The 16576-nt window shown below is 44.8% G+C and overlaps 1 protein-coding gene across 1 annotated transcript; it reads left to right on the forward strand.

Moving 5' to 3' along the window:
- Window positions 1–5169: 5169 nt before the first annotated feature.
- LOC138268700 (ribonuclease kappa-B) lies at window positions 5170–16304 on the forward strand. The gene is made up of 3 exons (XM_069218618.1): window positions 5170–5453; window positions 10527–10606; window positions 14607–16304. The coding sequence occupies exons 1-3, from the start codon at window positions 5376–5378 to the stop codon at window positions 14749–14751; spliced, it is 303 nt and encodes a 100-aa protein (XP_069074719.1). The 5' UTR covers window positions 5170–5375; the 3' UTR covers window positions 14752–16304.
- Window positions 16305–16576: the final 272 nt, after the last annotated feature.

Raw genomic sequence — 16576 nt, forward strand, 5'->3', positions numbered from 1 at the left:
TTTATGTCGCAAAAAGGGCCATCGGTCTTAGGTTAGTTCGCTCAAGGGAATCTGCATATTGTTCTTGATCCCACCAGTGAAGAAAAAATCTTGATTGTGGATGAGGGAGCTACCTTTGGCACACCTGTGCTAAAATAATTTCTGGGTGTGTTTAGTAAGACCTAGGGAAATGGATAAAGTTTTGAACACAAAAGTGTCCTTAAAGGCAATGCATCTCCTAAAACTCACAAACTGAAGAACATTCTGGATGTGGTTAGGGAGGAGGTATCTAAAGAGCTTGATAAACGTGTTGCAACTGATATGATAGAACCAATAGAATCCTCAGAATGGATGTTCCCACTGGAGGTGGCACAACGCAGCAATGGGGAAATAAGGTTGTGTGTAGATCGGTGCCATTCAAATGATAACATTGTGGTAGATTGTTTTCCTTTGCCTAAGATCAACAAGATGGTGATATGTCTCTAAGGAGCAAAATGTTTCTTTAGCCTTGGCCGCTTCCAGCAATTTAACAGCATTTATAACACCATTTGGATGCTTCCAATTCAAATGGATGCCTTTTGGCTTATTGTATACAGCTGCAATACTCCAATACCCATGCATAACTTATTGATTAAACAACCTGGAGTGGTGTTTTTCTAAGGTGACATCTTAGTTTTTGGAGGGGATAAAAACCAATACGATGTCAGGATACACAGCGTTTTGGAATGTCTTCAGCAAAATCCTTAAACTGTGGAGTTTTCGAATGCAAACTTGCTGAGCATAATGTGACATACCTGGGACATGTGATCGGAGGAGGGGGTTAATACCTTAGACATCTCTAGTGCAACTGAAAGATCTCCTACACACAGCCTTAAAGAGAAGGTTAGAACATTTTTGGGAATGGCAGAGGACTGTGCCAAGTTCATTCCAAAGACTGCAGAAAGTACTTACAAAATCAGGCAACTATTAAAGAATAAAACAAAATTTGAGTGTTCACCACAATGCGAAGAAGACTTTTGCAGGATCATGTCTGGTATTGCTAACGTAGGTGCTTTGAACAGTTTTGACAGGGAACTGGACAATTTAATTGCAGTGGATGATAGTAATAAAGGCTTAGGAGCGGTTTTGGCACGAAAGGATCAGAGAGGGAAAGAAACTATAATTTATATTGCTTCTAGGTCTTTTTTGTCAGCCGAGGAGAAGGATTCCATTATTGAAAAAGAGGCATTGACATGCGCATGGGCCTTGGATCAATTAAGGGATTTTGTTTGGGGCAAACCCTTGACCATTCAATGCGACCACAAGCCCTTGGTGAAACTGTTAACAACAGAGGAAACAGTGAATGCTTCTGCTAGAATTGTGAGACCTACAATGCGCATGCAGGATTATGTCCACAAGACTGTATATATATAAGTGATGGATAATGTGATGGCTGAGTGTTTGTCTTGTATGGCAGGTAAATTAGAGAAATGTGAGCATGATGCATGGAATGATTTGCAGGTGGCGAGGGTGCATGATTGTGGTGCACCAGCAATCAAGAAGGATGAATGGGTTTCAGAGTATAGAAAGGATAATGTGTTGCAAGACGGATTTGGATTTACCTGTGGCAGCTGGATGAAAAAGGAGTGCCTCAGTCAGGATGCAAGGTTTTACTAGGAAATTAGATCCGAACTTTCTATTGAAAATGAGTTGATTTTTAGGGGTGACATGATTGTTCCTCCACTTTGGTTGCGAGGAATGATTATTAGTTTGTGTCATGAAGGCCATATTGGTGTGGTAGGAACAAAATCTGCTTTAAAGAAGTTTATTTGGTGGGAAGGTGTGGATTCAGCTGTGGAAGATTTGTCAAGGAGTGCTCAAAATGTTCTTTTGCTGACAAATCTCTGCAAATGTTGAGACCCCTATGAGCAGTGCTTGAAATGGAAAAATAGAAGTGCAGGTACTCTGTACCAGAGTACCTGCTTGCTTCTGAGATGTGACGGTACTCTCCAATTAAAAGTATTACGTTTTTCTTGAGAAGTGCAGGTACTCTCCCTCTCAAAATAAAAAAGTGATGGTACTCTGGTACTCAGTACCTGACAGTACTGGCCCATTTAAAGCACTGGCTATGAGTGATTGTTGTATTCCCAAATAACCCTGGGAGTCAGAGGCGATTGATTTGGTTGAACCGGTTGGGGAGTTACAAAAATATATTGTTGTATTTATGGATCTTTTCAAGAGATGGCAAGTTGTGGATATTGTGAACAAGGATGATACTAAAATGGTTATAAAGTTTAGGATGGGGTTTTAGATTCAGAAGACATTCCAGATACCATTCTAAGTGATAGTGGTGTGCAGTTTCATATACAGAGTACTTTGAGAGGGTAGGAGTTAGTCACATGACCACTTCACTATACAATCCTAGTGTTAATAGAATGGTTTAGAGGTTCAACACTGTGATTAGAAGATTTATTCAATCAGAGGTGGCCAGTAACTGTGTTTTTGGAGGTGCAAGTAATAAAAGCAGTGTGGGCGTACAGAGTGGTGAATAATTATGTCACCAGGTTTTTACCTTTTATGCTCACGAGAGGAAAGAATGGCTGGACGAAGTTTAGTGGCATAGCAAAGGACCCTGCAACCCCCACAGTGCGGGGGGGACCTGAGCTCCAGGGCCCCCTCCTCACAGTACTCTGGCCTGAGAGCTCTTGAGTGAGTCCAGAGGGGGGCCTCTCCATGTAGTTTGCAGGGGAGTCCCTTCACGTTTTGTTACTCCACTAAGTTTAACCCTGGTTGGTTGTGCAGTACAGGCCTGGAGCACTGGTCACTTGAACTTGTTCTTGAAAGATTAGTGGCCATGCATAGGAGAAGTAAGTCTTATTACGATAGCAAGCATGGTGCAAAACTCACGTGTGTTAAGGTTGGAAATTAGGTTTACGTCAAGAAAACTTGTAAAGAACCTAAGGGTATGAGGCAATATTTTGATCATGAGGAAGTGGTAGGGATGTTGCAGAACGCAGTCAGGGTGATGAGTGGTGAGCTGTGGCATCTCAATTGAGTGACTTTAGATTTGCAGGGGTTATGAAAAGATTTTAACGCTCTTCCAAACGAGGATTTCCATTGGCTGGAAGAGTAGTTAGATGCTTCAGCCATTGTGCATAGTTCTACACAAATAGCAGGTTTGGAACATGGAACAAGTAATGGTGATGAGGTAGTGGAATCTGATTCAAGTGTTTCTGTAGGCACTAATAGTGAGGTAGAATAAGTGTTGTGGCTGGATTGCCAATTCATGAAGGAGAGGGTCATGATTCCTGATCAGGTGGTCACTGATAACAGGGAGAGAAGACCTCCTGGTTGGTTGAAGGAGTATTCTGTGAATGGAATTGACGGTTGTTGGGGAGATGGCTGAAATGTGTTATGTTCTTTGTTGGTAAGTGGCTTGGTTTGTTTCATCATTTGTTGATGTGTTACCTCTGACCAAGATCTTCTGATGGCTCCCAGTCAAACACCAGAAGTACCATCACCCAAGCTCTCATCACCAGCAGACTGGGCTACGGGAATACACTCTACGTAGGGATAATCGCATGCCTCTTGAAGAGACTACAGACAATCCAGAACTCTTTGGCAAGACTCATCCTATATGTCCCCAGACAAACCCATATCACATCCCATCTCGAGAAAATACACTGGCTCCTGATGCAGAAGAGATGTAAGTTCAAGATGTTGACCTGCACATACAAAGCCCTGACCAATGAAGGACCAGTATACATCAAAAAATGCATTACCTTCCACCAACCGTCCAGACACCTTCGATCCACTACCCTTGCCCTCACGGACACCACTGTGTCTGCCGAAGCAAAAGCAGAAGACGCTCCTTCTCACACCTAGCAGCCAAAGCTTGGAATCCCTCCCCCTGCACCTCAGGACTGCCTCATTGCTCCAGTAATTCAGGACAGGACTTAAGACCTGACTGCTCAATTAAACTGATCGCCACCAAGCAGTCAGCTACACCAGCGCCTTGAGACCCTCACGGGTGATTTGCCTTGCTTTACAAATGACTGATTGATTGATAGTAAAAAAAAGTATGTGACATTTTGAGTCGTAATTTGTTCATTATGTTTGACCCCCAAGTTGGCAATGTTGTTTTATTCTGATATAGTTTTTTTATTTTTTTAAAATTGTTATAAGGAAAGGGGGATGTGTTATGGGCCTGGGTTGATGGGTAGAGTTATCTCATGGAATGGAATTTCTAATGGTGCATATTGTTCTCAAGGAGCACAGGCAACTGCAGGCAGAGGAGGTGAATGGTCTACCTTCTGTTACGCCCTACCATGAATGAATGAATAAATACTTCAAAAAGCAAGCAGTGTAGAGTGGCGTAGCACTGGACAAATATTTTGGTCGCTCTGAGCTTTTCAGTTTATTGAAATAACTTTGCAGCACAAGAAGTAGATTCTGAAATTTATTTATGTCAATACCTGGAAATAACTCATTTTTTGCATGTGAGATAAAGTGTCACACATGAGCACACAGAAAAGACGGAAATGTCACGCATGGGAATAATGAAAGCTTGGCAGTTATGGCCTTTGGGTTCCTCTCTTTTGCGTGAGTGCGCGTGCCAGTCGCCTCGCGCTGCGCCACTGTTGTGAACGTTCTACGACGGTTGAGTTCGTTGGCTGGCATTTGTCGGCGCTCCAATCTGTTGAATAGACGCTCCGACAGGTTCCTCTTTCTTGTAACAGAACAGCGCTGTGAAGAGGTAGAAGAATGTAATTTGAGTTGTCACATGAAAGTCTTGTGACAGTCACGTGGCGCTGAGGGAGGACATGAAAGGTAAGTCATAAGGTTTTTAGTACCGTGCTGTAGTGTGAAGCTGGGGGGGGCGCCATCTTGGAACGGGATATTTCGCATGGAACAAAACGATATTGCGTAGTCTCTGTTAATGTTACTTGGGAAACGCTGTGTACTGGAACAGGGATTGGTATAGAGTCCGCTACTTTGGAGTGGATTTTAGTCAATAGAGAGTGTAAAATGTGTCACCCTGCTTCGCAGCGCTCGGTACGTAAATGAGAGCAGTTGGACTACGAATCGCTGCGGGTTTGCCATCTTGGAGTGGTCTGACAGTGAAATTCCGGCAGTAGCACGTGCCTCGAATCTCCTCTCTGTATGGCTGGAGGAGTGTTGTGGGACTGCCCTTTTCCGTGTCTCTGAAAGAGGTGGTGCCTTTGGGTTGTATCTACGCCGAGCTGTCAGGGAAGTAGGCAGGGGAGAGGTTGCAAGAAGCATAGGCTCCAGCTCTGACGCTACTAGCCTTTCCATCCCTTCTTGGCCGGAGCCGATCCCTCGCCACACTACCAGTCTGTCCAGCCGTCCGTTCACCCGCCCACCCCGCAAGCGCCTGTGCTCTCCCCTCCGCCCCGATGGTGTCCCTCCTGTGCTGCGGGCCGAAGATGGCGGCCTGTGGGATCGTGCTTAGTATTTGGGGGGTCATCATGCTGGTGAGTGGGGGAGGACGGGAGTAAGAGCTGGGGTGGGGCTGTGGGAAGAGCTCCTCTTCGTGTCTCCCGGAGAGGGGAGCTGTGGATGTTTGGGATGTGCTGTCCGAGGCAGTGTTTGGGTCAGGGGCCAGTAGCGAGAGAAGAGCGACTGAGCTGTTGAATGACACCTTTGAGGGGCACGGCGGAGGGATCCGCAGCCTGCTGACCTTGAAAAGTAAGCCTGTTGTGGCTGATGAATGAACCTTGTAGGTGCTTGGGATGATAGAGACCTGAGGTGGAGACAGAGCAGAGATGCAGCGCTCTCAAGTTTTCCATCCTTAAATCGGGCAACCAGGCTGCATTTTTTTAATGTGCAGTCAGGGACTTGCAGTCCGTCTTAGCCCATTGCAAAAGTGGGGCTACAAGGCCTCGAAAGCAAAGCAAAAACTATACTGGAAGAGATAATCTTACATGGAGCTGGAAAACCCGAGAGCCCATGAGATGAGTCCTTTGAGAATAGTGGAATGGGAGCCCTGAAATAAGTCCTTGAAATGAGTCTGAAGTTAGCTTCAAGGGGATTCGAGGGAGAGGGCTGTTTCTTGTAGCATATAGATGGAGCTTTGACATGACCCCCGTGCGGCAGGTCGGCGCCCAGTGGGTGAGTGGAAGGACCGTGGTGGGATGGGTAGGCAGGAGTGAGAGAGAGCAGTGGAATCTGGGGCTGTGGATTGAATACCGTCGGTAGGGAAACAGTGTCAAAGCTGGGGGTCGCTGTATAGAGTAAGCTTTGAATGACCTCCTTGGGCTGAGATGTGGAGACCTAACCTGGGGCAGGGTTAGAAACCCGTGTCTCAGCCTGTGTGTCCATGTGGGCGAGTGTTAACAGTTGTCTTGTGCTTTGATATGGGCTTCGCTTCTGATGCTCCTCATTCAGATAGTACGTTGAGTTTCCTCATACAAATGATTGGAGCTAGTGTCCCGTGATTGTCTCTAAAGGTCTGATTAGTGATAAGCATGTGATCGCTGGAGGGCGTCGCTTCCCGATACTGTTTCTGCTAACCTGTCAGACCCGAGTGTTTACCAAGGAATGGGGTCTCTAGGCACAGCTTAGCTAAACTCTCTTCAGTATGGGCTCATTCCAAGTGGTCTTAAATAATATCTTCATAGTGGACTAAAGTTTCCTACGTAAGCCCCGATTCCTAGGGATTTTTTCCCTAATCCATATTGTAGCCTCCTTCGTCACTTGCAGGCCAGCAATGAAACATCGAGCCCCTCAAGTCTTTAATTGATGGTGACAAATGAGGTGGGATGCCAGACCTGTAATAACGTTCCTACTACGAGGTGTGTAGGCAGCGGGTACCCAGAAAGCCAATTAAGTTGGGGACCGGTCCTTCATCATTTTGAAGACTGTGGCAACAAGTTTTATTGCACCTTTGCCTGAGCTTGGCTCGCACGCAGGAACCCTCATCGTATTTTGAATATTGCCGCATATACGTAGGAGTGCACCGAAGAAGGCATTGCTTTTGTACACGCTGAAACCCGTGGATGAGGGTCTCTGGCAACCCCGCATAAAGAGGATTCAAGTAACTAACATGGGAGTATGCTACTGCCCCCATAGGTCAGTTCTTTACCATGGCAACGTTGCCCTTAGTTTTTCCACTCGTATCTTATACAGGCGTGTTTCTTGGGAGACATTAGCAGAATCGCATGCAAATGGGTTTGTGGGGAGCGTGCTTCCTGCGGACCTATAAACTTATGCATATGAAGGTGCGGACGCATGTGATGCCTTAGGATTTTTAAACATCTACTGATATGTAGGATGCATGGGTCCGACTCTTTTTCGATCACGGTCAGTAGAGGTGCGTGGCACACACATCCCTTCACGCTGTGCCATCAAGTTCGCTGTAAATGTGGCCTCTCCTTGTGGTCTGTAACTTTTATACAGAAGCATTTTCTGTCTTTAAAGCCCAACAACTGTACCAGACATCCGTAAAGGGCGGGTTGCTGAACTTGATAATGAGTCAATGTGTGTGCCATTGTCGTGTGTGTTTGGAGGGGGTTGGGAGAACAAGAGTTTGGGTGTCTGATCCTGAGTGGAGCTTCTGCTCTTGACCAACTGTTTCACTTCCTCTTTCCCCAGTGCCTCATCTCGGTTTCCTGCTTTGCACTTCCCTTCCGAGCTCTGGAAATAGTGACTGGTACTGTCTTAAGCAGGCGTTCTGGGCCTGTGACCACGCACGCCCCCTGGCGTGGGAGTAGAAACGACTCAGCTGATCTTCTGTATTGCCAGGATGCAATCTTGCGTGCAGGTTTTTTTTTTTGGGGGGGGGGGCATTAAAAACAATGCCTTAACCCGATAACAGACCACAAAACTCATATATTCTGGATCAGACTAGCATCTGTTAGGCAGAACCTGGGCAAGTGTCTGGGTCAGCAGAGGAACAATAGGCTTTTGAGAGTGTAGAAGGGGCATCATCAAACCTAGAGTTTTGGGTCTGCATACCTAGTCCTCACGTTTATGGGATATTAGCAACAGTTGTGTCATTGAGTGTCTGAGCAGGGCCTTTGACAGTTTGCCCACTTGCTGTCCAGAATGTGCAGAAGGTGCTGGATTCAAGCAACCCTTGGAGATCCTTGAGCTCTGGGTTCAGTGTGGCGTCATTGAGAGTGCTCCTTAAATATGCCAAAGGCCTGTCAATGACAGTCATCCTTTCTGTAGTCCCAGGATGTGATTCCCTCATGGCCTTTGCTTGAGTTTGTTGTCCATCGCTTCTTGTGACTTCATTTACTCCGAATGAACTAGATCTTTCCTCTATCCTCAGTCTCTTCAGACAACCCCCTGCTCTCTAGGTTTGCTTCATTCTTTGTAACCTACGATCTCTAGAGCGACCTCCTAGGTTCCTTCCTTAATGGAAGGAACCCAAGCTGCTTCATGCAATTGGCCTCTCTTAATCGGCTAGCCTTTGAATATAATCTTCTGAGCTATAGGTGAGTTCTGTCCCTTTTATGCTAGTAGTCTCTGGGGTGACTCTCTGACCTCTGTAGGTTAACTTACTCCCAGAGGTGAATCCTTGTCACTGTATGGGTTCAGTTCCTTCATTTGCTGGCAACCTTAAGAGGTGCCCTCCTGCTCTTTAGGCTGAATGTCTTCCTCCCACTCTGGCTGCAATCTGTGGAGGTGAACTATGAAGTGGATAGCATGGCACCCTCTCTTCTAACAGTCTCTAAACATGACTTCCGAGTTCTAGGTGATAGGTGGTTTTGATTCTTCTGCAGTTAATTTGTAGCTTTCAGTCCCTATGCTGCACACTATAGGTAGCCTCCTAAGCTCTCCGACGTAGGCCCCTCTCTGCATGCCATCGCTATGTGGCCTGCTAAGCCTTGAGTTCATGTTGTCCTCTATCTGCTATCTCTGAAGATGCCCCTTTGCACTCCAGTGTGTTCAGGCTTTCCTGTATCTGCAGGTCAGAGCTTGAAGTTGCATAAAAAAGTGGTGTTTGAGGGTTCTCCAAAGGGAGCGTGGCCTATGCTAATTAAGAGCGTCTTGAACAGATAAACTACATTTCTGTGATTCTCATAGTGTGCCACCCAACCAGTATTTTGGTTCCTCACTGTGCTGTCTGTTGTTGTATCTAACACAGACACTGGCATACACCTACAGCTAGCCAGGACTATTGGTTTTGTCAATGGTTGTTAGCTGTTTAAGATAAATGAGTAACAACGTGATTTTATTTTAATAATATTGAAAATGCTATAATTTTGAAATTGTTTGACACTGAACTGAACATGAATGAGCCCTGTAGAAAAGATAGTGGTCTTTGGAGTGTCTGGATGACTCCTGTTATCCTCACTCTGTTACACTCGGGTACCACAAACCTGTTTTGTCTCTGCATATCACACACCTCATCTGTACTATTCAGCACCCTCTCCTTTGCTTCACCACCCACCGCAACACACAGCCATACCCACTCACCTTCAGGCACTGCATTTCCTTTTTACTTTTCACCTTGTCAGTATTTTGACGTGTGTGTACCTTCTTTACACACAGTTACATAAAATCACACTTGTAGCTGAAACAAGTGAACATTGCACTGTGTAGTGAGGCCAAGGATTTGATGACCATGTATTTGGAACACCCCTTTGACCCACTGACGGGCACCGTTAGAAACTGGTGCTGGATTCAGCCTTCACTTCAGAGCGCTCATTGTGGGCTGTTACAAATACATGGAAACGGCTCAGTTGAAAGTATGCGCTATAACTATAATAATATGCCAAACGGAAAAAAAACCAGACCCGACATACTGGAAAGAGCGAACACTTTTTGGGAATACAGTGTTAAATAACGAGAAATTAAGTCGCTGATATGGGTTAACTTTTACATTCATTGTTAAAAAAAAAAAAAAATCGATCGGCGTGTTTTTTTGCCATTATAGTTAAGGACCTGAATATAGGGCTCCATTTCAATGCCCGTTTTTAATTCTGAGACCCTGCCCGCTTACTGCTCTGTCACAGCTCCTGTAGTAAGTAAACCAGCTCTCCTTGTTTGAGGAGAATCCCTTGTTTCCACCTTTGGGCCTTTCACTTACAAGTCATTGGTATGAGGTGCACTCATCCGATTGGTTCAATGTGAGCAAACACAAAGTGCAACTCGGAAAATGCGTTAAGAAGTCTTGGGTCCTGAGGCAAGGAGAGAGCGACCTTGCTGTCAGCCCTTGGCATTGGCACTGTATGCCTCTGGGCCTGTTGCTTGGATCCAGAGCACTCCAGGTTTGTTGTGGACACAGCGTGCGTATCGAGTCAGAGTGTCCTTGGAAGGTCCCCTTACTCGGATCTGGCTGCACACTGCCCTGCTGTATCCGGACACGTGCGGTTCGGGCCCAGAAGAGGCTGCTAGAAGACAGGACGTGTTTGTTGTGTAAACAGCGCTTCAGCCGCTGCTATCTGGAGGGTAACGTGTCTGTGTCTGTGTGTGTGTGTGTGGTGTGTGTATATTGGGAATGGGGTGGGGTTAGTTTGTGTTCCCTACAGAAGTCTGTCCCTCGCCAGCTCTTCATTCCCTCATTGCCCCTAATTTTTTCTACTTTCTGCTCATAGGTCCTGCTGGGCATTTTCTTCAACGTTCACTCGGCGGTGCTTATCGAGGACGTGCCCTTCACGGAGGCGGACTTCGAGGAGTAAGTCTTGTTGGATGGCTGACCCATAGCTGCCAAGCTTCCCAGGTCCATGCATAAAGTGCTCACCAGTCCAAGTTTTTCCTTTCGATTTTCGGGCTTGTGGTCCAGTTTTATAATGGATTAAACATGACTATAAAATCCCAGAATTCAAAGGAAAACCTGATCTAGGACAGCAGTCGTGCAGGGACCTAGGTATCTTGTCAGGTCTGCTAAACCTGCTTTGCCGTCCTGCCCCAGCCCCCACCCCCACCCAACTACGGCTTGCCCTCGCCTCCTGTGCCATGACTAGCCTCCAGTGTTGAAGTACTGCCCAGCTCTGTACCCATCAAAGCTGTTTCAGTACTTCCTGCCTCTGCTCCTCATTCCTCATCCCTCATCCATGCCACTGTCCTACAAATCAGATTACCATTTTTATTTTCAGGGGAGGACGTGGTTGGTCCAGCTGGCTGGCAGCTAATAGGCAGCCTTGATGGCATTTGCTTCAAGAATCCCCACATATCGTGTCATTAGTAGTGACACAACCAACACGGTTGCTGTAGTTTAATATCCTGTTAGAACACGTCTCAGCAGTGCTTCGCTATTCATATGGGCAGTAGAAGTACTTGTACGTGGGGGTTGCCATATTAGTAATTGACATTTCACGTACTTCTCTGTGAGGACACTGCCCAAATACCACAGTTCATCAGTTCTCGGTGAGTTTGCTGAAGTAGTGGTGCACAGTCCCAGCTGAACATTACAGTTCAGACTCTCATCATCAAGGGTGCTGTGCTAGTAATGTACATCAGCGGTACTGGCACTTCTAACTGGGGCTGCTGTCGTAGCGGAGCACCGTTTATTTTCTAGGAAATAATGGGATTTAGATTTCGAAGGATGGGCTATCCATCACCGTTGTCTGAGTAATCCGACCGCCAATATCTAAATTGGGCCCTTAGTAATTGTGTCCGTCTAATTTTGTAATAATCAAAGCTACTTTGATATTACACATTTTCAAATGTCACAAAAAGTAGTATAAAAGCTTAGTTTTCCAAATATTTTTTTTGTAATAATCTGTGCTCTGTAAAGTATCAGAATGGAGAGGCCCACTCATTTTACACTCACTGTAGGTAGTTAAATGACATTCTAAACCATTGTGAGTGGACTACAACCCACACACAAGTCTCTCTTTACACTCTGACGTGCAGCACCATTTCCATTCCTGTGTCAAACGTGTGCATAGGTCTGCCACAGTACTTCAGTCCTTGCCTGCAACTCCCTGCTATTCCAGTATTCAACTCATATGCAAGTTAGCTGTAGTACTTCAGTCCTCACCTCTAGCCCCTTTTGCTATTCCAGTATGGAACTCATGCACAGGACCGCTACATTGCTCCAGTCATCACCTGCAGCCCCTCCCTCTTAATGTCAGAACTCACCTCACCATGCTCCCTTCTAGGAAACGCCCCAAAACTCCTCTTTTGATCTGTTCATGAACTTAAGCCTTGCTTTTCCACCCAATAATTATGACGAAGTTCCTTTACTTCGAATGTTTATCCTGCTTTACTGTGAGGTTTCCTAAATGAGTTCTCCATGAACCTCCACGATAGTCTCTTCGGTACAGGAGTGCAATCTAAAAACCTTTTAAATATATTTTATCTATATAGCAATTTCGACAGAGTACTTAAAATATTCCAGAAAGTGCTGAGCTACAATAAAGCTATATACAATAAAATCGGCAATTGATCTACATTTGGCAAAATCGGATTTTAAGAAAGAACCAACTGAAGAAGTTTTAAGTAATCCTTGAAGAAACCAAAAGTAACCAGGGGCGCAGGAGGTAGGGTCGAAGTATTGTAGGAGAGCGTTTTGGAGCTAGCGCAGAGAGCTAAAGCAAAATTAATTGTTGTGGCAGGAGAAGTGTAATCATACTGATCCGATTGGAAAACTAAAGGCTGCATGCAGGATATAAATAGGGGGAGTCCATGTACATGTTGTATTATCTGTTCAAAGAAAACAAAACTGAAGGCAGGTCTGCAAAGGAAGCTAATGTAGAGGAGTAGTAGGTGCAAGCTCAATAAGGAGATGAATAACTAAGTGGAAGATCAGTTATAAACTTGGCAGAAAATGTGTCTTAATGTGCCCAAGATGTCATTTAGACCACGGTGTAAACTGTGAGCACATAATTCAGCAAGCTCCAAAGAGAATGCTACTGATTAATATTGAAGTCAAGGATACCATACGCTTGCTAAGCCTAATAAAGGCACTTCGTGTATACTTAATAACGAGAAACCAGTTCTGATCACTCCAAACTGAGAATGTGTCGATGAGGATGACTTGAGATATGATCATTGTTGACTAACTGGTATCCCTGATCCACTTTAAATCACTTACAGTGAAACAACATTACTGAATTTATTTGTGCCTTGAGGAAGCAATACATTACAGTTCATGAAGTCGCAACACACGTTTTGGTAAACTAGCAAGATAATAGTTTGTTAAAATCTGTACAGTTGTTGATGTGCCTAACTATAAATCTAAAATGAAGTAAATGTTAAGTTGAAGATCAAATACGTGTAAAGTATCATTTCAATTTCAATTATGCTTCCTTTTTTCTTATACCAGCTTCAGAAATGTTTGCTTCAGGTATCTGGCGTGAATTTATCCTGATTAACATTTACATGGGAAATAAAATAAGAATAAAGCAGACAGGTTTTTTTCTGCGCCTTTTGCATGCACTAATAATCACTGCTGCGGCATCTACCAGCAGCTGAAATGTGATCAATACCTGAGCGAAATGTGAGCAAGTGCAGTTTGTGCTTAGTATGTGATAGGTGCAAGTGCAAAGCCGTCCCCAAAACCATATTCACACTTTTTAGGGTCGAGCGCACAAGCGCTCCTTCCCTGTTGTAATCTCTCTTTGGGCTTTTAACCATGCCCACATCACGCCTGTCACTTTCATTGATTTGTGGGCTTGCTTTTTTAAATCCGCTTGATTTCATTAGTGAAAGGCATGCATACATCATGCCTTTTCCAGTGTTTAGCCCTTCTCGAGCGCACCGGCCAACTACTGAAAACATATGAGGCTCCATGTTTTCAACCTGGTTTCTGCACTACTTTATCTTTTTATTTTCCACGCAGCGCGATCGTGCTGGGTTTTACATAGCGCGATCGCGCTGGGTTTTACATAGAGCGGTTGCACTCGTTTTTTTTTTCTCCTTTCAATTTATGTGGCAAGAAAAGTCTGGTTAGTTACCTCGAGCAAATGTGAGACCTGTTGCATTGCAAATGCTTGTTTTTCCTACTTGCACTCTGGTATTTATGATCCTGCAGGAAGGGAGCAATACTAATTGTCATGGAAGGAGATGCAATGCAACCCTGCAGCTCTCTGTCTTAAACCAGGACTGAAACTCAGTTCTGCCACTGGATCTCACTTCTGACCCATAGCACTCTCTAATCTTCTAGGAGTACGGTGCAACCCTGTTCCAAAGACCTGTACCCTCTGCTGTTCTTGTGCTGAAAAGTGTAACCAGTACTGCCAGTGAATTATAATGCTCTCTGGCAGCACCTCTTGGTATTACAGCACATGGACCCACACTCATCTCTCCCAGTACATCTTAACTGCTACATATGGTGTTTAAGGATCATCACAGTTTAGCAATGCACCTTATACATTTGAGGTATGACCATTTATTTGTGCATACCACACTTTGTTGTCCAGTGCTGGCGAACACACTGTTCTGCCGTTCTCCCATTTTGACTGACTGTACCCCTTCTGGTGTATTACTTAGAGGGACCTCCAGATGCAGCTCTGTCAAAGGACCTCTTTGAGCTGCAGCACCTCTTGCTAATCCACTGCTGAAGTACGCAGCAAACTCTGTTATTAGACCCATCCCTGCCCTGTTATAAGCCCCTTGATTCTGTAGCACTAAGAGTGCCCTCCATACATCTCTGGCAGTACATTATCCTCCTTGCATATTAGGATTCTGCCGGATTCACAGACTGATTTTGCCACTTCTTCTCCCCACAGTGCAAACCCACCTGAGAAGATTTACCGGCTGTACGAGCAGGTCAGCTACAACTGCTTCATTGCTGCTGGGATCTACGTTGCCCTTGGAGGCTTCTCTTTCTGCCAAGTGCGGCTGAATAAGCGCAAGGAATACATGGTGCGCTAATACCTCAGGACGCAATTCTAATCTCTACAACCAGCTCTTTTTCCCCTCATCCCTGAAAGAGTCAAACAAGAAGCAATGGACTGTGTTCTGCATCCAGCTTATCTCGTAACTAATATTCAAGTGACTGTACAGACATCTGCTCAAAACGTGTGTAATCTCTTCTACAGATGACCTGTGTAATACAGATTTTAAACCAACCCCATTGAAGATCTCTTCTGCTGACTACCAATCACCAAGGAGCTGCGTCAAACACATTGACATCCAGGAATGGGCCTTGTGTTGACTATAAGGTCCAATATTCAGGCACAGTCTCTTAGTGTTTCTTGACTGGCATCTGCTTTTATGTGGCTGGCATCCCCAGTGTAGATACTTGTAAATTAATTGACGTTGTTACTCTTCCATCCACCAGGCAAAAATTCTGTGGCACAAAAATCACCTCTGCTTTTGTGACTGGATTATAAAACTTGTGATCTTTGAACCCACCCAGTTTGTTGATGTCCACTGACCACCCTTGCCATTTACAGCAAGCTGGGGCCCCTTCTCTGTCCTGCTAAGTGAATACTGTCTTGCTGTCAAGGCGGCATCCCGTAGAATGGTGTTGTATGGGCTTGTTTTACGCTGGTGGTTTGGGTGGCCACTTGCATGCACTGTTCACTGGCTTTGTTTAAGGTAGTGGTAGCAATTTACTGCTGTGTATTTATTTGTGTGGATCTGGTTGTTTGAATTTGTGTGTCCCTTTTTCAGCATTGTGTGTGGATGTTATCTCAGGTTATTCCATTCCTCTTGGGCCATGTCCTTTACAGAATGGAGGTTGAGAGGGAAACCTGTACATTCCTTATGAATTGGAAGTTTTAGAAGAGGTGAAGAGCTTTTTTTTTTGTGTCCTGGACCAGCATCTAGTGTAACATTTGAGGCGGGTGTATGTTGATGGACCTTTGTACACCACCCCATCTCGTGGCCTGTGGTAGTGCAGGGTTCCCATGGACACTAGGTAATGGAAGTGTCTCTGCCCTCCATCATTGTGTCTGTTGAAACGAATGAGTGGTGGGGGTGGTTTTCCTGTGTGTGACATACGTGTCTTAGTTATAGGGAGCAGTGCTCTTCAGAATCCTGTGTAACGTCTGCGATGGTCGCTTGTGAAGGGATTATTTTCCAAAATTCTGCACAAGAAATCTTTAGAATTGTACAGTGAAGTGGGGTTGTGAGTTACTAAGGGTGCTATGTCTCTGGCACATTGGCATTGTGAAGGAGAGTGTGTGTATGGTTGGTATGAGTTGGAAGAATAGCAATGGTTCTTGCCCTTACTGAAGTGTGAAAGCTTCTGGTTAACCTAGAGTACATTTCTTTGAATAACAAGTCCTCCAGGGTGGTTTTCGGTCCAGGTTCTCACTCGCTTTCATTTCTTGATCCCTTTCTTCGTCTGACCAACCTGTACATGCAATCCTCATGTGCTCCTTGGAGTTTGATGTGTAAATGGGAAAATATTGATATGGACACTTATTGGAATTAAGTTAATAGTACAGAGTTGAAAATAAAGTACTTTGCGATTGTGAGCTGGTGCTGGTCTCGTTCTTTGATCAAATGTTAAGCTAAGATTTGAAATTATGTTTTTAGTTATTCAAGGATTACTAGAAAGTGGTTATAGAAAACTCTAATACTAAACACTTGGAAAAAAAAAAAGTGAACGATTAGAGTTGAGCTATTCTAAACACATAGAGTTACCACGCATCCCAGAACTCAGGATCGTCAGATGAGGTAATTTGCCTTGGATCTCACAATGTAGGAATATGTGAGAATCAACACAAACTTTCATTATACTTATCGT

The sequence above is a fragment of the Pleurodeles waltl genome, chromosome 12 (assembly GCF_031143425.1).
Source record: "Pleurodeles waltl isolate 20211129_DDA chromosome 12, aPleWal1.hap1.20221129, whole genome shotgun sequence".
Taxonomy (NCBI): domain Eukaryota; kingdom Metazoa; phylum Chordata; class Amphibia; order Caudata; family Salamandridae; genus Pleurodeles; species Pleurodeles waltl.

What these genes read in the sequence shown, in the direction of transcription:
- LOC138268700 (XM_069218618.1), top strand. Translation starts at nt 5,376, where the DNA reads ATGGTGTCCCTCCTGTGCTGCGGGCCGAAGATGGCGGCCTGTGGGATC. An exon ending in TTTGGGGGGTCATCATGCTG is followed by an intron (nt 5,454 to 10,526) that starts GTGAGTGGGGGA and finishes TTCTGCTCATAG; the next exon opens with GTCCTGCTGGGCATTTTCTT. An exon ending in ACGGAGGCGGACTTCGAGGA is followed by an intron (nt 10,607 to 14,606) that starts GTAAGTCTTGTT and finishes TTCTCCCCACAG; the next exon opens with TGCAAACCCACCTGAGAAGA.